The sequence below is a fragment of the Coregonus lavaretus genome, assembly GCF_964263955.1.
Source record: "Coregonus lavaretus genome assembly, chromosome: 39".
Taxonomy (NCBI): domain Eukaryota; kingdom Metazoa; phylum Chordata; class Actinopteri; order Salmoniformes; family Salmonidae; genus Coregonus; species Coregonus lavaretus.
Window position 1 is genome coordinate 30,622,494 of NC_140026.1, and position 20,656 is coordinate 30,643,149.

General features: G+C 42.9%; 1 protein-coding gene across 1 annotated transcript in view; it reads right to left on the bottom strand.

Moving 5' to 3' along the window:
- Positions 1-20,656, bottom strand: part of LOC311113065 (uncharacterized protein) — a gene marked incomplete at its 5' end in the record, with an annotated part of 408,058 nt that overhangs the window by 48,570 nt on the left and 338,832 nt on the right. Inside the window, 5 exons of the mRNA XM_084156203.1 lie at positions 1,362-1,424; positions 3,746-3,790; positions 5,547-5,582; positions 6,675-6,707; positions 13,669-13,713. Of these exons, the coding sequence (XP_084012329.1) occupies positions 1,362-1,424; positions 3,746-3,790; positions 5,547-5,582; positions 6,675-6,707; positions 13,669-13,713 (222 nt within the window). The remainder of the gene's footprint in view (positions 1-1,361; positions 1,425-3,745; positions 3,791-5,546; positions 5,583-6,674; positions 6,708-13,668; positions 13,714-20,656) is intronic.

A 20,656-nucleotide genomic window follows, 5' to 3' on the forward strand; every position in this document is an offset into this window, starting at 1 on the left:
ATATGTACTTTGGATGGTGCCCACCTTGATCAAGTCCCCGCATATACATTTCTGGCCATCTGGATAGACGAAAATCTATCTTTTAAAAAGCAAATTGATGAATTAGTTAAGAAGTTAAGAATAAAAATGGCTTCTTCTATAGAAATAGGTAATGTCTTTGTTGAATAGCAGAAAACAGATGACATCCATACCGGTTAAAGACAATGGCGAAACGTCAATATGAATGCAGCTGCCACTATTATTGAAGACATTGAACCCAGTTTATCATAGCGCACTGCGCTTTATTACGGGCGACAGGTTCAGTACACATCACTGCATTCTTTACCAGAAAGTAGGCTGGCCCTCTTTGAAGTCACATAGATCGATTCATTTCTCTCTTTTTATTTATAAAGCTCTCGTACATAAAATTCCGCCATACCTAACATCATTAGGTACATCTGCTTTTGGTTTATTTGCACCCCAAGTATGGAACAATCTACAGAGTTCCCTACAACTAGATGTACTGTTGCCTCGGGCAGGAATGTGAATGTTTCCCTTGAGTATGTTTTGTAATCTTTGTATTAGGTTGTATTTGTAAATTGTGTATATGCAGGGCTCCCTTGTAAAATAGATATTAGTCTCAATGGGACTCACTGATAAAAGAAAGGTGAAAAAAATGTAATGTCAGTGTAATTATATTATATTGTTTCATGGTAATACACCACATACATAATAGAGGCGTAACAATACAATAACACACAGGGATTCGCTTTTCCAACCCTAATCCTCAAACCCAGTACTAGTTACCATATTGTTATTGTATTGTTATCCCTCTATAGGTTTTAACATTCAGTCTCTCTAGCACAGGTATAGGCCTGGTCAATGACACTCTTATCATACCCACATTGCATGAACCTGGCGCGCATATCATTAGCTTTGCCCTCAAAATCTATTTCAGTACTACAGTTAAACCAGAGTAACTGCCTCAAATTCGTCCTTCTGGAAGTTTTTCTTGGTAAGGCCTTTTGTTAGGTCTCCTAAAGTTTACTAAGTTATAAATGATCATGTCAATGACAGTGATAGATCTGATTGTCATTTTATTTACCTTGTCACAGCATTCTCGGATAACCCTCTGTAGCTCAACTGGTAGAGCATGGCGCTTGTAACGCCAGGGTAGTGGGTTCGATCCCCGGGACCACCCATACGTAAAAATGTATGCACGCATGACTTTGGATAAAAGCGTCTGCTAAATGGCATAGTATTTAACAACCCACAGTCACCCATCTGTTTGTGTTAGCCATCCACTCACACACTACTGTATATGCATGACATACATGGTTTATGACCCATATGTGACTGTCATTGATCAAATTGAAACATACCTTGGTTCCTGGTAGTCCTGGGAGCCCCGGTTCTCCCTGAGGTCCTAGGAATCCAGGCTCACCCTGTAATCAGGAAGGAGATAAGAGATGTGTCATTAAATAAATAGGTTACTGAAGCCACACCTCAGAACGGTCCTCAGTTAATTTACTCTGTTCTTTTTTATTTCAACAAAGAAGATTTTGTAAAGGGTTGAGTAAATGGTACTGGTTCTGGTACTCACGCACGCACGCACGCGCGCGCACGCGCACACACACACACACACACACACACACACACACACACACACACACACACACACACTCCTCTCGGAATAATCTCTATTTCAATTCAAGGGCATTCTAAGCAAGCCCTCATTTGTAACTTAAGTGTATTTAGCTTAAGTGTATACAAATGCAAGTCTGCTGCCTGTTCTGATCTATATATACAGGAACCCTTTTAAATTCTGAAGTGACAAAACATTTCCACTTTGGTTCCACACTTAAGGACAACACTGGGAGGTTTAAAGCTCACATGCCTCATTTGATTCATAGAGAGTCGAATGTTGGCTTTCAGAGTCTAATGACACACCCGTGCGTTAATCTAAGTAACATAATAACAAATACCCCATCAAAATCCGTCAGTTTAAGCTAGAGATATCAGCCTATGATGGGCTGCGTCTCAATCCACCGCATCCACCTACAGTATGTCGGCCTTCTGCATCTGCGGTGGAATAGTTTCTAGACCAAACCGTTCGGACCCTACAGATGATTTTGTGAGAAACGGTTTGGTCTAAAAAACTATTCTGACCACTCTACGGAAAGGGGAGTCTCTCACTTTCCATTTAGCTCTAGTCTAAAGGCAACAAGTTTGAAAGGTAACCCATACAAACAAATGGAAGTATGGAGGTACTGTAGCTTTGTGCCAACAAAAATGAAAATATTTCCTGAACTTCTTATATCTCCTACATATAGGACAGAGATTCAAAACCTTATTCCTTATGATTTGTTTTTGACGGTCTTTTTTGCCATATATGAATGTGCCCCATAGTGCTTGTTAAGTTCAATCAATACCATACTTTATAGAGAAGTTCTATATTTTTAAGCTGTAGGAGAACATGTGAGTATTACATTAGTATAACATTGTTAGATTCCAAAAGCATTCAGCCCTTTTTTAAAAGTAAAACCAGGATTATATAAAATGGAAAGGATTTTTACAGCATACAAAAGCGGTACAGGCAAACAAACCAAAAGAGCATCAAACATTATCACACGCCTGTTTTAGCATTCTTGCATTCACACGTTATAGCTCAGTAATATGCTCATTTGTTCTGAGTGTACAATGCTGTGAATTGTGTTCATCATGGCACATTTAAGCATTGCGTACACTGTACCAATGTTTGTTTCAAGGCATTAACCCCCCCCCCCCCCCACACACACATATTTTGGTAATAATTATATATATATTTTTTTGCCACTTTTTTCTCCCCAATTTTGTGAAATCCAATTGTGTTACAATTACGATCTTGTCTCATCGCTACAACTCCCCAATGGGCTCGGGAGTTGCGAAGGTCGAGTCATGCGTCCTCCGAAACATGACCTGCCACACCGCACTTCTTAACACCTGCCCGCTTAATCCGGAAGCCAGCTGCACCAATGTGTCGGTGGAAACACTGTTCAACTGACGACCGAAGTCAGCCTGCAGGCGCCAGGCCCGCCACAAGGAGTTGCTAGAGCACGATGAGCCAAGTAAAGACCCATGGCCAAACCCTCCCCTAACCCGGACGACGCTGGGCCAATTGTGTGCCGCCCTATGGGACTCCCGGTCATGGCTGGTTGTGACACAGCCTGGGATCGAACCCGGGTCTGTAGTGACGCCTCAAGCACTGCGATGCAGTGCCTTGGACCACTGCACTGAAGTTAATATTAAGTGCTCTTTCGCCCAACATATCGTCATTATAATCCTTGAACGATGCATTACAGATGCTCTTTCAGATGATGTGTGACTGAACTAAAGGAAATGTCAGTGACCAATCACTTAGTGGTATGCCTGACTGCAGCATTTCCAGGGCTGTATTTATCAATCAGCGTTGCTTTTCAGCTGGCCAACTCACAAATCACAATCTGATGGTACTGTATGTTCCATTCTAATTTTAGCAATCATTTGCATTTGTTTTTGTGAATAACATGTAAATAGTTTTCATCCTTGACCACTGAATCATGAACAATGACAAATATGTATTGGCTTAGATTTATGCCACAGTGTCCCCTTACCCCCACAGCATCCAACTGTGCAATGTGCTGTATAGAATAGATCTAAATGTATGACCTAGCTGAATGTAAGTAGGTGGGAAGACAAAGGACAGGGAAGACTGGGAATTCTTAGGGATGAAGACAACAGAATGTACCTTTATCCCGGGAAGTCCAGGCAGCCCTGGAAGTCCTGGCTCTCCCTACACAGGAAAAATGGTGACATGTTACAGCCGAGTTGAACCTCTGTCCTGGGGCCTTCAACAGCAGTCTCTACCCTCTCTATCATTGGGTCCCAAACAGCTCTCCGGTGAGCTGGGCCCTGATGAAGATTACAACTTGCACTTGAGTTATGTACCAGTGTTACATGCAATCATCATTAGTTAGGGCCACTGTGGTGCTGATTATGTTGACTAATAAAGTTAAGAGGTCTATAAGGGCTTCAAAGGGATGCAATTCAGTACGTTTGGATTGTTTTCTACTGATATTTTAGTTTTTCTTCTCCATTTTCAAAGTGAAGAATTCTGGACTCGCATTCAAAGCAGAAACTGATGGAAACTCAACTGGGTTTGAGTGAACTATGGAAAATGCAAGAGGTCAAGCATTTCATTAGATTACTCAGAAGCATATCAACATAAAATCTTCTGACTGTGAATAATTGAATGCTCTATTTAAGACTATTACATTTATGGCATATGAGAATAAATATTTTGCACTGCTCACAATGATCAAGCGTAATAGCATTCGGAACTCAGCGAGAGGCCTGTAAATTACAATTGAGCATTATAAATGTAATTAATAAAAGTTGCTCATCTGGAAATACTACTTCACAAGCTCCACTGACTGTCACCCAAATTAATTATTTAATGGAGACCAACAGTTCCCTAATAGGTAACTGGAAGAGAAATAAAACTTGGTTAGAAAGCGTATTAAAGCAAATAGATAGAACAACTGTGAGCTGCCATAAAACTCATAAAAATCTGACTCTGTGTCGGGCAGGACCTATTTTGCAGCACAGCAGGAAAGGGCTGCTTGAGAAGATAAAGAAAGGGGGAATTAATGGGGTGTGGCTCTCGGGAGTAAATAGTGTAATTAGATGGGATCCTGGTGCAGTCTTGACAGCAGCTCTGGCTGTGCCTAGCAAATGGTTCTGTCGTTGCAAGAAAAGAGAGGGCAGACACTGCTAGAAAAAGTACTAGGTTTGCTTTTTGTCAGGATGGGGTGCTTCACTTTGTACTCTGTGGCCAGTATTCAATGAATTTGTGCAGATACAGTAGTGTATTTCCAGACTGCCCTTTCAGAAATGTGTTTAATTAGCATAGTAGGCTGTCCCAGTTGGACGGTTTCACTTGATTTAGAAATTGTAAATCTGATTGCGTACAGTGGATGACCGCTCAGCCAGGTTTGTCAGCAGAACTGAACAGGTCATGGGGCCAAGGGACTGCGAATTTCCATATCAAGTGTCAATTCTTTCCATCAGAGACACTGCTGGGAAAATCCAACACACTCCTGAATGCGCTATCTGAAAATCCACTATCTGCAATTGATGGAATATTCCAGCCTCTGTATCAAAACCCATACTTCTAACCTGAATGCCAAGTTACGTGAGTGGCTTACAAGCTATATGTCTAGAACAGGGATGGCCACAAAAAAAATTGGAACTCATCATGAGGGGCTGCAGTGGCTCACGGTTCTGCCTACCCACATCAATACCCACACAAGTACAAGCAAAGGTCTCAGTAATACCAAAAAAGTGGAAGGATGTATAAGAAATTGAAGAACATGTCAGTATTTTGCAAGTGGTCTTGCTCTTTTTGGTGTAAGTGTTAATCCTGGTGATTTTAAAGCTAATGCTGTAATGGTGTAGTTATGCTTCATCACATAACAAGTATTCCTATCGTGAGAATTTTGAAACATGGGAAACACGTGCCATGGGATTTTAGTGCAGGCTAGTTTTACCTTTGTTCCTCCACGTCCTGGCTCTCCTGGTTCACCCTGTAATACAGGCAGAAGTAGGGCTCACTTTTAACCACTGCGGTTAGCAATAATGACGGATGCAATTTTTTATTTATTTTTTATTTATTTATTTTGTTCTTACCTAAATATTACCTGTATTATTCCACGAATAGAGTGCCTTTTGGGTAGTGTAATTTTGTCAAAAACAATTTCACCTAATGTTAACATGCATTCATAAAGAGCACATGTTCAACTTCATACCAAACATGTTTTTCCATCTCAAGAGGAAAATGACTATTCAAGTGACAATTAAAGTAACATGGTTGACGATTTCATCTTAAATCAGCCATAACTCCCCTTGTGACAGGGGGAATGGAAGCTTGTTGTTTGCAACAGGGAGCGGCAATTGAAAGCAAGCTTAACCAAAAAATTTAACTTATTAAAAATGTTTTAGCCTATCTATCTATGGGTAATACACTATTTTAAAAGGAATATTTTCACCCTATTAAAATGAGAGGGACAAATGTAAATTAATCACTTTAAATAAGTAAAAATTGTCTCTCCCAAAGCAACAAATGAACTAGGGCTTTAAAATGATGGTGAAAACTTGAGGTTAACCGTGTTAAAATCTTCCCAGAAGTTGGACAAACATAACATGGGACATGCCGAAATGGGGATTTTCAGAGAAAACAAATAACTTATTTAATTGAAAACACACTGGTATTGGAGTTTTTAAAGGTAGAGTCAGCGAGATGATGTTGCAACGAAGAGCACCACAGATGTTGAGATGAGTGCGATGCAAGACTTTGCTCCCATTCAGTCACACAGAGTATCTGAGCATGTGCACTGGTGCTCTTCATTCTGCTACAACATCGTACCTACGAGACCAAAACAGTGGCGAGGTTTAGCCTCGCGCTTTAACGCTCTTAGTTGTAATTGACCCACTATGTGTTTACTTCGTGTATGCAATGTCATCTTGCTGAGTCTACTTTTAACATAGTTTAGTTAGAGCATAAATGTACAATGTATGTGATGCAACTGCTAAAAGGAATTGACACAAATAATGTCTGAAGGACATAAAAGGCACTCTATTCATGGAACATATTTCAGCATTTAACCCATTCAACTTACCTTAATGCCTGCAGCAGAGGAGCCTGCATCACCCTACAAGAGACAAATAATAACAACATCTCTATGTGCAACAATAAAGATACTGTATGTGCAACAACAATACATATACAGTGGGGAGAACAAGTATTTGATACACTGCCGATTTAGCAGGTTTTCCTACTTACAAAGCATGTAGAGGTCTGTAATTTTTAGCATAGGTACACTTCAACTGTGAGAGACGGAATCTAAAACAAAAATCCAGAAAATCACATTGTATGATTTTTAAGTAATTAATTTGCATTTTATTGCATGACATAAGTATTTGATACATCGGAAAAGCAAAACTTAATATTTGGTACGGAAACCTTTGTTTGCAATTACAGAGATCATACGTTTCCTGTAGGTCTTGACCAGGTTTTGGCCCACTCCACCATACAGACCTTCTCCAGATCCTTCAGGTTTCGGGGCAATTCGCTGGGCAATACGGACTTTCAGCTCCCTCCAAAGATTTTCTATTGGGTTCAGGTCTGGAGACTGGCTAGGCCACTCCAGGACCTTGAGATGCTTCTTATGGAGCCACTCCTTAGTTGCCCTGGCTGTGTGTTTCGGGTCGTTGTCATGTTGGAAGACCCAGCCACGACCCATCTTCAATGCTCTTACTGAGGGAAGGAGGTTGTTAGCCAAGATCTCACGATACATGGCCCCATCCATCCTCCCCTCAATACATTTTACATTTTAGTCATTTAGCAGACACTCTTATCCAGAGCAACTTACAGTTAGTAAGTGCATACATTATTTTATTTTTTTCATACTGGCCCCCCGTGGGAATCGAACCCACAACCCTGGCGTTGCAAACGCCATGCTCTACCAACTGAGCTACATCCCTGCCGGCCATTCACTCCCCTACCCTGGACGACGCTGGGCCAATTGTGCGCCGCCCCATGGGTCTCCCGGTCGCGGCCGGCTACGACAGAGCCTGGATTCGAACCAGGATCTCTAGTGGCGCAGCTAGCACTGCGATGCAGTGCCTTAGACCACTGCGCCACTCGGGAGGCTTACGGTGCAGTCGTCCTGTCCCCTTTGCAGAAAAGCATCCCCAAAGAATGATGTTTCCACCTCCATGCTTCACGGTTGGGATGGTGTTCTTGGGGTTGTACTCATCCTTCTTCTTCCTCCAAACATGGCGAGTGGAGTTTAGACCAAAAAGCTCTATTTTTGTCTCATCAGACCACATGACCTTCTCCCATTCCTCCTCTGGATCATCCAGATGGTCATTGGCAAACTTCAGACGGGCCTGGACATGCGCTGGCTTGAGCAGGGGGACCTTGCGTGCGCTGCAGGATTTTAATCCATGACGGCGTAGTGTGTTACTAATGGTTTTCTTTGGGACTGTGGTACCAGCTCTCTTCAGGTCATTGACCAGGTCCTGCCGTGTAGTTCTGGGCTGATCCCTCACCTTCCTCATGATCATTGATGCCCCACGAGGTGAAATCTTGCATGGAGCCCCAGACCGAGGGTGATTGACTGTCATCTTGAACTTCTTCCATTTTCTAATAATTGCGCCAACAGTTGTTGCCTTCTCACCAAGCTGCTTGCCTATTGTCCTGTAGCCCATCCCAGCCTTGTGCAGGTCTACAATTTTATCCCTGATGTCCTTACACAGCTCTCTGGTCTTGGCCATTGTGGAGAGGTTGGAGTCTGTTTGATTGAGTGTGTGGACAGGTGTATTTTATACAGGTAACGAGTTCAAACAGGTGCAGTTAATACAGGTAATGAGTGGAGAACAGGAGGGCTTCTTAAAGAAAAACTAACAGGTCTGTGAGAGCCGGAATTCTTACTGGTTGGTAGGTGATCAAATACTTATGTCATGCAATAAAATGCAAATTAATTACTTAAAAGTCATACAATGTGATTTTCTGGATTTTTGTTTTAGATTCTGTCTCTCACAGTTGAAGTGTACCTATGATAAAACTGACAGACCTCTACATGCTTCGTAAGTAGGAAAACCTGCAAAATCGGCAGTGTATCAAATACTTGTTCTCCCCACTGTATATGTGGAAACAGGGATTTCCTTTTCAAAGGGGTGTCTACCATGGGACTGGAACGTGATGTGGCATATGTATAGGTATTTTATTCTGATATACATCTATACCCGTATTATAATATTTCCCGCAACAAGTGAGTTTGATGGAAACATACCTCTGGTGGAATTGTTTTGTTCTATGCAGAGTTTATAATATTTGCATTAAAATCTGTTGCCAAGTCGATGAAAACCTATGTGCTGCCAGGACTCTGTCAAAATATGGTCCCAATTTCAAGCTAGTCTTGTGCAACCTTCTAGTGTTTCCCCTGTATTCATTTAGTAGCGCTGCTATAGAACACCAAAAATTATTTCTGCCGGCGCACTTTGAAGATGCTAGAGCTGGCCATATTAAGCATTACTCAGCCAACAAGATGAGTAATGAACAATACAATTAGACAACCCCATAGTAGAATAAGCTAGTTTACCTATTAAATGAGAAAAGAGTATTCCTCTCGAGGCGCTTTCAGATTGTGAGGGCCACATGCTTTCTGATAAACCCAGTCATTCGACAACATTTGCAATCCAGGGAAAACCACACTCTTGAATGTAGATTTGATGGTCATTGTTAAAACAGGGGGATCCCAACTTTCCATTGCTACTACATTTATTTTTTAACTCCAAAAAATGAGCGAACTGGAAATATTTAGCAGCAGCATGGTTTAGGCACATTAGCACTCGGCCTGTCAGGTTGAGTGCATAAGGGAGACCAGGGCTAAAATGTAATACTGGTCAGTTATATTCTACACTGAGAGTACAAAACATTAGGAACACCTTCCTAATATTGAGTTGCACCCGCTTTTGCCCTCAGAACAGCCTCAATTCGTCTGGGAATGGACTCTACAAGGTGTCGAAAGTCTCCACAGGGATGCTGGCCTATGCGGACTCCAATGCTTCCCACCGATTTGCCAAATGGAGGGCGAGGGAGAGCTTTGTACGTGTCTCTGTGTGTGGAGTAAAGGTGGTATAGAGTTTTTTTTTCCTCTGGTTGCACATTTAACATGCTGATGTTTCCCTGCAGAAATATAGGTATATGTTGGTATATAGTGTGGTCTACAGCTTATCAAGATACTCTACCTCAGTCAGGCAAAACCTCGAGACTTCCTTAATATCAGATTTTGTGCACCAGCTGCTGTTTACAAATATAAACAGACCGCCACCCCTTCTCTTACCGGAGGCAGCTGTTCTATCTTGCCGATGCAAAGTAAACCCCGCCAGCTGTAGGTTATCCATGTCGTCGTTCAGCCACGACTCGGTGAAACATAAGATATTACAGGTTTTAATGTCCCGTTGGTAGGATATTCGTGATCGTAACTCGTCTATTTTGTTATCCAATGATTGCACATTGGTAAATAGAACTAATGGTAGAGGCAGATTACCCACTTGCTGTCGGATCCTTGCAGACACCCCGACCTATGTCCCCGATATCTCTGTCTCTTTCTCCTGCAAATGACGGGGATTTGGGCCTTGTCGGGTGTCTGAAGTAAATCCTTCGCGTCCGACTCGTTAAAGAATAAATCTTCATCCAGTACGAGGTGAGTAATCGCTGTCCTGATATCAAGAAGCTCTTTTTGGTCATAAGAGACTGTGGCAGAAATATTTTGTACAAAATAAGTTACAAATAACGCAAAACAACACACACTATGGCACAATTGGTTTGGAGCCCGTAAAAACGGCAGCCAACTCCTCCTGCGCCACTACACTGATTGAAGTTGATTTAACAGGTGACATCAAAAAGGAATCATAGCTTTTCACCTGGTCAGTCTGTAATGGAAAGAGTGTATATTCACAGTGTGTTTAAACATCCTTGGCTGAGTGTGTCTTTTTAAATTGAGAACTATTTATCCTTTATAAATACCTTACAATTGTTTTGAGCGGCCAGTGTAATTTCTCATAAAATTATGGACATGCCATTGGTAGACATTCCAGGTCACAAAATGGCAGAGAACATATCAATGGAGTTGTGTCATCAGCCATAATTGTGGGAACAATGGAGGACAATAAAGTGCTTGGAGTAACCCTGGATTGTAAACTGTCATGGTCAAAACATATTGATACAACAGTAGCTAAGATGGGGAGAAGTCTGTCCATAATAAAGCGCTGCTCTGGCTTCTAAACAGCATTATCAACAAGGCAGGTCCTGCAGGCCCTAGTTTTTTCGCACCTGGACTACTGTTCAGTCGTGTGGTCAGGTGCCACAAAGAAGGACAATTGGTTGAGAACAGGGCAGCACGGCTGGCCCTTACATTTTAGTCATTCAGCAGACGCTCTTATCCAGAGCGACTTACAGTTAGTGAGTGCATACATTTTTCATACTGGCCCCCCGTGGGAATCGAACCCACAACCCCGGCGTTGCAAGCGCCATGCTCTACCAACTGAGCTACAGATGTACACAGAGCGATAACATTAATAATATACATGTCAATCTCTCCTGGCTCAAAGTGGAGGAGAGATTTACTTCATCGCTACTTGTTTTTGTGAGAGTTATTGACATGTTGAATGCACCGATCGGACACCCATGCATACCCCACAAGACATGCCACCAGAGGTCTCTTCACAGTTCCCAAGTCCAGAACAGACTATGGGAGGCGCACAGTACTACATAGAGCCATGACTACATATTCCACATCAAGTAACTTATGCAAGCAGTAAAATTAGATTTAAAAAACAGATAGAAATACACCTTATGGAACAGCGGGGACTGTGAAGCAACACAAACATCAAATCAAATCAAATCAAATTGTATTGGCCACATGCGCCGAATACAACAGGTGCAGACATTACAGTGATATGCTTACTTACAGCCCTTAACCAACAGTGCATTTATTTTTAATAAAAAAAAGTAAAATAAAACAACAACAAAAAAGTGTTGAGAAAAAAAGAGCAGAAGTAAAATAAAATAACAGTAGGGAGGCTATATATACAGGGGGGTACCGGTGCAGAGTCAATGTGCGGGGGCACCGGCTAGTTGAGCTAGTTGAAGTAATATGTACATGTGGGTAGAGTTAAAGTGACTATGCATAAATAATTTACAGAGTAGCAGCAGCGAAATTGCATACATGCATACAAACACACGATAACATACGCACTATACACACACATTCAAATGGATTTTGTGTTGTAGATATGTGGTAGTAGAGTAGGGGCCTGAGGGCACACACTTAATGTGTTGTGAAATTTGTTGTGAATGTATTGTAATTTTTTAAAATTGTATAACTGCCTTAATTTTACTGGACCCCAGGAAGAGTAGCTGCTGCCTTGGCAGCAGCTAATGGGGATCCATAATACATTCAAATACAAAATAGAAGACAAGCCCACCCTCTCAGTTGTGTCATGGAGACCTGCACCACCTATATAAATGTACCTTTTATTATTTACATCACGTGATAAATGAGGTGCTAAGGAGGCTGGAGGGGGTATTTAAGGAAATATATATAACATTCTAATCACAAAAACTGTAAAAAAGGATGTGAATGTTTTGCTAATGATCCCACGTGGCTCAGTTCGTAGAGCATAGCGTTTGCAACGCCAGGGTTGTGGGTTTGATTCCCAAGCAGGACAAGTTCAAGAATCTCTGCCCTCAATACTGTAGTGGCTTTGGATAAGAGCGTCTGCTAAACTGCAAACCTTGCGAATGCAAACTAATCATAAAACAGGGAGATTTAGCCTACACACAACAACTGGTCAGACCGGCAAGTTTTTCTCAAGTGGATTTATATTCCTTGATGTGATTGACATTTAAAGGTATTTGCAGGTAGAAATGTTACGCACACAATATAACCTTTAAATATTTCCAGTGCTTAAGTCTTTTGACCGCAGACTAGTTTCACAATGCTTTGTTTGGCTGCACTTTTACTTGGCCTTTAAATGTAGTAACCCTTTAAACATAGTGGAATAGTTCAGCGAAATTATGTATTTAGATGTTTGTTTTCTCACCTTGGTTGACTGCATTCCACACAAGGTCACTGTCAACAAATGCTAATTTTAGCATTTTCGTATGAAAAAAGTTACTTTACTCAGCATAGACACATCACACTACTACAACAATGTGACTGTTTTGGAATACCATTTTTATATTTAGTTAAAACATCCTCTGTGGTTATTTTTTAACCATTGATATGTTCTAGGTCATTTTGAGACCATTAAGTACTGCTGGAATGACTACCAAAGGCATGTCCATCTTTTTGTTAGAAATTACACTGGTTCCTCAAAACATTTTAAAAGTATTTATAAAGTATAAATATCCCTGACATTAGGGACTGCAATAATACTTTACTAATGATTAGTAAATGGTTTATAAGGACCAGTGGATCATTTTGAATCATCAAGTTGTTTAAAAATGTGTGAATAACTAGCTTTCTTACATTAATAAAATGTTGAGCAAACTGTTTCTAAATACCTTATCAATGGTTTATTATGAACAGTATTATAAAGTATTACCAATTTTCACCTAGAATTGTTCAACTGTAAACTAATCTGGGACTGGGCTCCCACAAATACACAAATCAGTAAAATCATGATTACTGTGTGAAACGATGCCTTGTTTTTGAAAGGCATGGGCAAACCAGTAGGCTGGTTTGACACAAGGCGTACTGCAAAGACCTGCCCCTTATTGTTGGAATGTAGGATAAATAGATGAGCTGTCTTAATGATAAATGGCCCCATATTAACTCAAGAAGCATCCAACCAGGAAATGTAGCATAACCGAAGCGCAACAATTAGGCACACTTACACGCAAAGAAAGAATGTTAAGTGCCAGGAGTGCCTGACTTATTTTCTTAGCTTCTGCTTTCACTGGCTACTTCAGCTCCTTTCCACTGTTTGTTTCTCAAATTGCTCACATTAAGCTGTTGCTCCTTTCTAGAGCCAGGCTCTCTCTCTATCAGGTTCCAGGAGTAAACACAAAGGAAAGAAGGTGAAGTTGAATTGACATACCTTCTCCCCGACTTCACCTCTTTGCCCATCTTCTCCCATGTCACCCTGTGTGCGAAACAGCAGATAAGCAATTATATTTACCAATAATCTTTAAATGGCTTATTCATAATTTACAAACAGATAAGAACATTGGAAATTAAATGGGATAATTGTGGCTATTCAGACTAGAATACCTGTTTTAGTACATAGTAGCTGTTAATAAATGGCAGTTGACAGCAGGCAGTGCTTAGTAACACACTATTGGTGCTGATTTCACATCTTGGCTTCTGTAGTCTCATCCATAGTCTCGACTAGCATGAGAAACATCATAACTGTTGACAAATTCAAGAGCATTGAACAGATTGCCCCTGATTTAAGGGCTTACTGGGACACTTCGCTGAGAGGTAGTGAGAAGGGGCCAGGTCCCTTTCGGCATGCTAAATAAGGCCTTCTCTGTCATTGGGGCGATGGTGCCAATGAGCTGACAAGTAACCACATCCCGTCCTACCTCCCTGGCCCAGGGGACGGGGTGAGAGTTTTCACCTCCCTCTCGCACCCAGCCAATAATAGCAAATCAAATCATTAGACTGGGAGGGACGGAGCTGGGTCTTTCGTTTGCCCAGCAGCACCACTGCATAGCCTCAAAATCTTGGCTGATTAGGTTCCACCAAGGCCTTGCAACAAGCTCGGGTCCTATGAGGGCTCAGTGACTCAACATAATTGACCCTGCTGATGTCCGGAAACTTGGGAGGGATTTGTGATATGCCCTCTAAAAATGGTTTGGTTCTAACATCACAATTCTGTCTTGGGGTTAGATATAAAGTGATTCAATGGAACCTTCACTTTTTCCAACTGATCTGTCGATAGCGCCTGCTAAATTCAGGGCATCAATGTTGTTGAGAAAATTGACAAAACTTTTGTAGTTCTCCATGGCTAACTTTATATCTTTCAAAAACGGCACATACTGACCAACTCAAGTTATAGACAGAAGCATGCTACATGGCAGACCAATCCAAACTCATCTCCCGGCATGTCCAGCCCATTCATTACCTCAGCCAACCATGGTCTTTTTCTGTGGCTAAACAAACAAGGTTCGTAATTAAACATTTTTAATCGTTTCAGGAAACTAGGCGTACACTACATGTCAAAAGTTTGGACACACCTACTCTTTCCAGGGTTTTTCTTTATTTTTACTATTTTCTACATTGTAGAATAATAGTGAAGACATCAAAACTATGAAATAACACATATGAAAACATGTAGTAACCAAAAACGTGTTAAACAAATATTTGAGATTCTTCAAATAGCCACCCTTTGCCTTGATGACAGCTTTGCACACTCTTGGCATTCTCTCAACTAGCTTCATGAGGTTGTCACCTGGAATGCATTTCAATTAACAGGTGTGCCTTGTTAAAAGTTAATTTGTGGAATTTATTTCCTTCTTAATGCGTTTGAGCCAATCAGTTGTGTTGTGACAAGGTAGGGGGGTATACAGAAGATGCCCCTATTTGGTAAAAGACCAACTACATATTATGGCAAGAACAGATCAAATAAGCAAAGAGAAACAACATTCCATCATTACTTTAAGACATGAAGGTCAATCAATACGGAACATTTCAACAACATTGAAAGTTTCTTCAAGTGCAGTTGCAAAAACCATCAAGCGCTATGATGAAACTGGCTCTCATGAGGACCGCAACAGGAATGGAAGACCCAGAGTTTACTCTGTTGCAGAGGATAAGTTAATTAGAGTTACCAGCTTCAGAAATTGTAGCCCAAATAAATGCTTCACTGAGTTCAAATCACAGACACATCTGAACATCAACTGTTCAGAGGGGACTGTGTGAATCAAGCCTTCATGGTCAAATTGCTGCAAAGAAACGACTACTAAAGGACACCAATAATAAGAAGAGACCTGCTTGGGCCAAGAAACACGAGCAATGGACATTAGACCGGTGGAAATGTGTCCTTTATGGTTCCAACCGCTGTGTCTTTGTGAGACTTGTTGTGGGTGAACTGATGATCTCTGCATGTGTGGTTCCCATCGTGAAGCATGGAGGAGGAGGTGTGATGGTGCTTTGCTGGTGACAATGTCAGTGATTTATTTAGAATTCAAGGCACACTTAACCAGCATGGGTACTACAGCAGTCTGCAGCGATACGCCATCCCATCTGGTTTGGGCTTACTGGGACTATCATTTGTTTTTCAACAGGACAATGACCCAACACACCTCCAGGCTGTGTAAGGGCTATTTGACCAAGAAGGAGAGTGATGGAGTGCTGCATCAGATGACCTGGCCTCCACAATCCCCTGACCTCAACCCAATTGAGATGGTTTGGGATGAGTCGGACCGCAGAGCACTCAGCATATGTGGGAGTGCCAAGAGTGTGCAAAGCTGTCATCAATGCAAAGGGTAGCTATTTGAAGAATATATTTTTTCATTTGTTTAACACTTTATTGGTTACTACATGATGTTGGGATGTTTCTATGACTTGAACACTGAGAAGCATTTATTTGGGCTGCAATTTCTGAGGCTGGTAACTCTAATGAACTTATCCTCTGCAGCAGAGGTAACTCTTGGTCTTCCATTCCTGTGGTGGTCCTCATGAGAGCCAGTTTCATCATAGCACTTGATGATTTTTGCGACTGCACTTGAAGAAACTTTCAAAGTTCTTGACATTTTCTGTGTTGACTGACCTTCATGTCTTAAAGTAATGATGGACTGCCGTTTCTCTTTGCCTTCCAATGGTGGCTCCGCAACGCCATCGCCTCCCAAGGAGCCACCATTGGAAGGCATGAGGAGTTGCTTTGTGGTCTCATGGAAGGGTTCCAGACCTTGGCCGAACGCCATGACCGAGCGTTTAACACATTCCGCGGGTTGTCTGTTAGGCAGCCTACCACGACGGTAACCTCCCAGCTCCTCAGTAACCCGGCTGTTAGCAGCGCGGCCTCCCCGGCCACCCCGGTTTCCCGAGAACCCTGCTTACCTTCCCCGGAACGCATCGCTGGAGAGTTGGGAACCTGTCGGGCATTTCTCACTCAGTGTTCGCTCATCATCGAGCTGCAGCCCTCCTCCTTCCCCTCAGACCGCTCTAAGATAGCATACCTCATCACGCTGATGTCCGGGAGGGCTCTCGCCTGGGCTACGGCAGTGTGGGAACAACAGTCGGCCGTATGCTTCAGTCTGGAGGAGTTCATGCAGGAGGTAAAGAAGGTTGTCGATGCAACGTTGTCCGGGAGAGAGGCTGCCCAGAAGTTACTCCAGCTTCGGCAAGAATCCCGCAGTGTGGCAGACTATGCAGTGGATGTCCGCACGTTGGCAGCTGAGTGTGCCTGGAACCCGAAAGCGCTGTTCGACACGTTCCTGCACGGAGTATCGGATGAAGTTAAGGACGAGCTTGCAGCCCGGGAACTACCGACAGATTTTGACTCACTCATCGGCTTGACCATTCGGATTGATGGAAGGAGAGGAAGTCCGATGCCTCCAAGGCATCCCGGAAGTCCCCGACGGCTCGGTTGCCGAGAGAACCAGATGCTACCCGAGTCTCCGAAGTCTGCCGATTCACCTCTTCCCGAGCCGATGAACTAGGCAGAGCTAGGCTGTCTCCAGGCGAACGGCAATACAGGCTTCATACAAAGAGTTGCCTGTATTGCGGGACTACTGGTCATTTTGTGTCCACCTGTCCGCTAAAAGACCAGGCTCACCGGTAGGAGCGAGAACTCTGGTGGGTACTCTTTTCCTCTCCCCTTACTCGCATCCCCTTTCATGCCATCGTTTGTGGTGGGGGAACCAGTCAAAATCTCTCCGGGTACTCATTGACGATAAGAGCTTTATGGACACTACCCTGGCGTCGAGCTGGGCATCCCCACTCAGCCCCTCTCCATTCCCATGGACGTTAGAGCACTGGACGGGTGCTCTATAGGCCAGGTCACCCACAATACCACCCCCATCAAACTACGAGTATCAAGGAACCACAGCGAGACGATCCAATTCCTGCTAATTAAGTCTCCTCAGGTTCCCATAGTATTGGGTTTCTCTTGGCTCCAGCGACACAACCCCTTTATTGTCTGGTCTACTGGTTTCATCATGGGCTGGATCCCGTTCTACCACGCTCATTGCCTGAAGTCAGCGCAGCCTGCCCCGGGACGTCTTCCTGGGGGCTCGGAAGTTGCCTTTGACCTCTCTGCCATTCCCGTGGAGTACCAGGATCTCCGGGAGGTGTTCAGTGAGGCCGGTGCCACTTCGCTTCCGCCGCACCGACGCTAAGACTGCGGAATCGACCTTCTCCCAGGCACCACCCCACCCGGGGATGACTGTACTCGCTGTCGGGTCCGGAAACCAAGGCTATGGAGACTTACACTACCAATCAAAAGTTTGGACACCCCTACTCATTCAAGGGTTTTTCTTAATTTTTACTATTTTTTACATTGTAGAATAATAGTGAAGACATCAAAACTATGAAATAACACATATGGAATTGTGTAGTAACCAAAGAAGTGTTAAACAAATCAAAATATATTTTATATTTGAGATTCTTCAAATGGCCACCCTTTGCCTTGATGTCAGCTTTGCACACTCTTGGCATTCTCTCAACCAGCTTCATGAGGTAGTCACCTGGAATACATTTCAATTAACAGGTGTGCCTCTTAAAAGTTAATTTGTGGAATTTCTTTCCTTCTTAATGCGTTTGAGCCAATCAGTTGTGTTGTGACAAGGTAGGAGGGGTATACAGAAGATAGCCCTATTTGGTAAAAGACCAAGTCCATATTATGGCAAGAACAGCTCAAATAAGCAAAGAGAAACGACATTCCATCATTACTTTAAGACACGAAGGTCAGTCAATACGGAACATTTCAAGAACTTTGAAAGTTTCTTCAAGTGCAGTCGCAAAAACGATCAAGTGCTATAATGAAATTGTCTCTCATGACGACCGACACAGGAATGGAAGACCCAAAGTTCAAATAACAGACACATCTCAACATCAACTATTCAGAGGGGACTGTGTGAATCAGGCCTTCATGGTCGAATTGCTGCAAAGAAAGCACTACTAAAGGACACCAATAATAAGAAGAGACCTGCTTGGGCCAAGAAACAGGAGCAATGGACAATAAACCTGTGGAAATTTGTCCGAAGAGTCTTTGTGAGACGCGGTGTGGGTGAACGGATGATCTCCGCATGTGTAGTTCCCAACGTAAAGCATGGAGGAGAAGGTGTTATGGTGTGGGGGTTATTTGCTGCTGACACTGTCAGTGATTTATTTAGAATTCAAGGCACACTTCACCAGCACGGCTACCACAGCATTCTGCAGCGATACGCCATCCCACCTGGTTTGTGCTTAGTGGGACTATCATTTGTTTTTCCACAGGACAATGACCCAACACACCTCCAGGCTGTGTAAGGGCTATTTGACCAATAAGGAGAGAGATGGAGTGCTGCATCAGATGACCGGGCCTCCACAATCCCCCGACCTCAACCCAATTGAGATGGTTTGGGATGAGTTGGACAGCAGAGTGAAGGAAATACAGCCAACAAGTGCTCAGCATATGTGGGAACTCCTTCAAGACTGTTGGAAAAGCATTCTGGGTGAAGCTGGTTGAGAGAATGCAGTGAGGGAAAAAAGTATTTGATCCCCTGCTGATTTTGTACGTTTGCCCACTGACGAAGACATGATCAGTCTATAATTTTAATGGTAGGTTTATTTGAACAGTGAGAGACAGAATATCAACAAAAAAATCCAGAAAAAGGCATGTCAAATATGTTATAAATTGATTTGCATTTTAATGAGGGAAATAAGTATTTGACCCCCTCTCAATCAGAAAGATTTCTGGCTCCCAGGTGTCTTTTATACAGGTAACGAGCTGATATTAGGAGCACACTCTTAAAGGGAGTGCTCCTAATCTCAGCTTGTTACCTGTATAAAAGACACCTGTCCACAGAAGCAATCAATCAATCAGATTCCAAACTCTCCACCATGGCCAAGACCAAAGAGCTCTCCATGGATGTCAGGGACAAGATTGTAGACCTATACAAGGCTGGAATGGGCTACAAGACCATCGCCAAGCAGCTTGGTGAGAAGGTGACAAAAGTTGGTGCGATTATTCGCAAATGGAAGAAACACAAAAGAACTGTCAATCTCCCTCGGCCTGGGGCTCCATGCAATATCTCACCTTGTGGAGTTGCAATGATCATGAGAACGGTGAGGAATCAGCCCAGAACTACACGGGAGGATATTGTCAATGATCTCAAGGCAGCTGGGACTATAGTCACCAAGAAAACAATTGGTAACACACTACACCGTGAAGGACTGAAATCCTGCAGCGCCCGCATGGTCCCCTGCTCAAGAAAGCACATATACAGGCCCGTCTGAAGTTTGCCAATGAACATCTGAATGATTCAGAGGAGAACTGTGTGAAAGTGTTGTGGTCAGATGAGACCAAAATCGAGCTCTTTAGCATCAACTCAACTCACCGTGTTTGGAGGAGGAGGAATGCTGCCTATGACCCAAAGAACACCATCCCAACCGTCAAACATGGAGGTGGAAACATTATCCTTTCGGGGTGTTTTTCCGCTAAGGGGACAGAACAACTTCACCGCATCAAAGGGACGATGGACGGGGCCATGTACCGTCAAATCTTGGGTGAGAACCTCCTTCCCTCAGCCAGGGCATTGAAAATGGGTCGTGGATGGGTATTCCAGCATGACAATGACCCAAAACACACGGCCAAGGCAACAAAGGAGTGGCTCAAGAAGAAGCACATTAAGGTCCTGGAGTGGCCTAGCCAGTCTCCAGACCTTAATCCCATAGAAAATCTGTGGAGGGAGCTGAAGGTTTGAGTTGCCAAATGTCAGCCTCGAAACCTTAATGACTTGGAGAAGATCTGGGACAAAATCCCTCCTGAGATGTGTGCAAACCTGGTGGCCAACTACAAGAAACATCTGACCTCTGTGATTGCCAACAAGGGTTTTCCCACCAAGTACTAAGTCATGTTTTGCAGAGGGGTCAAATAG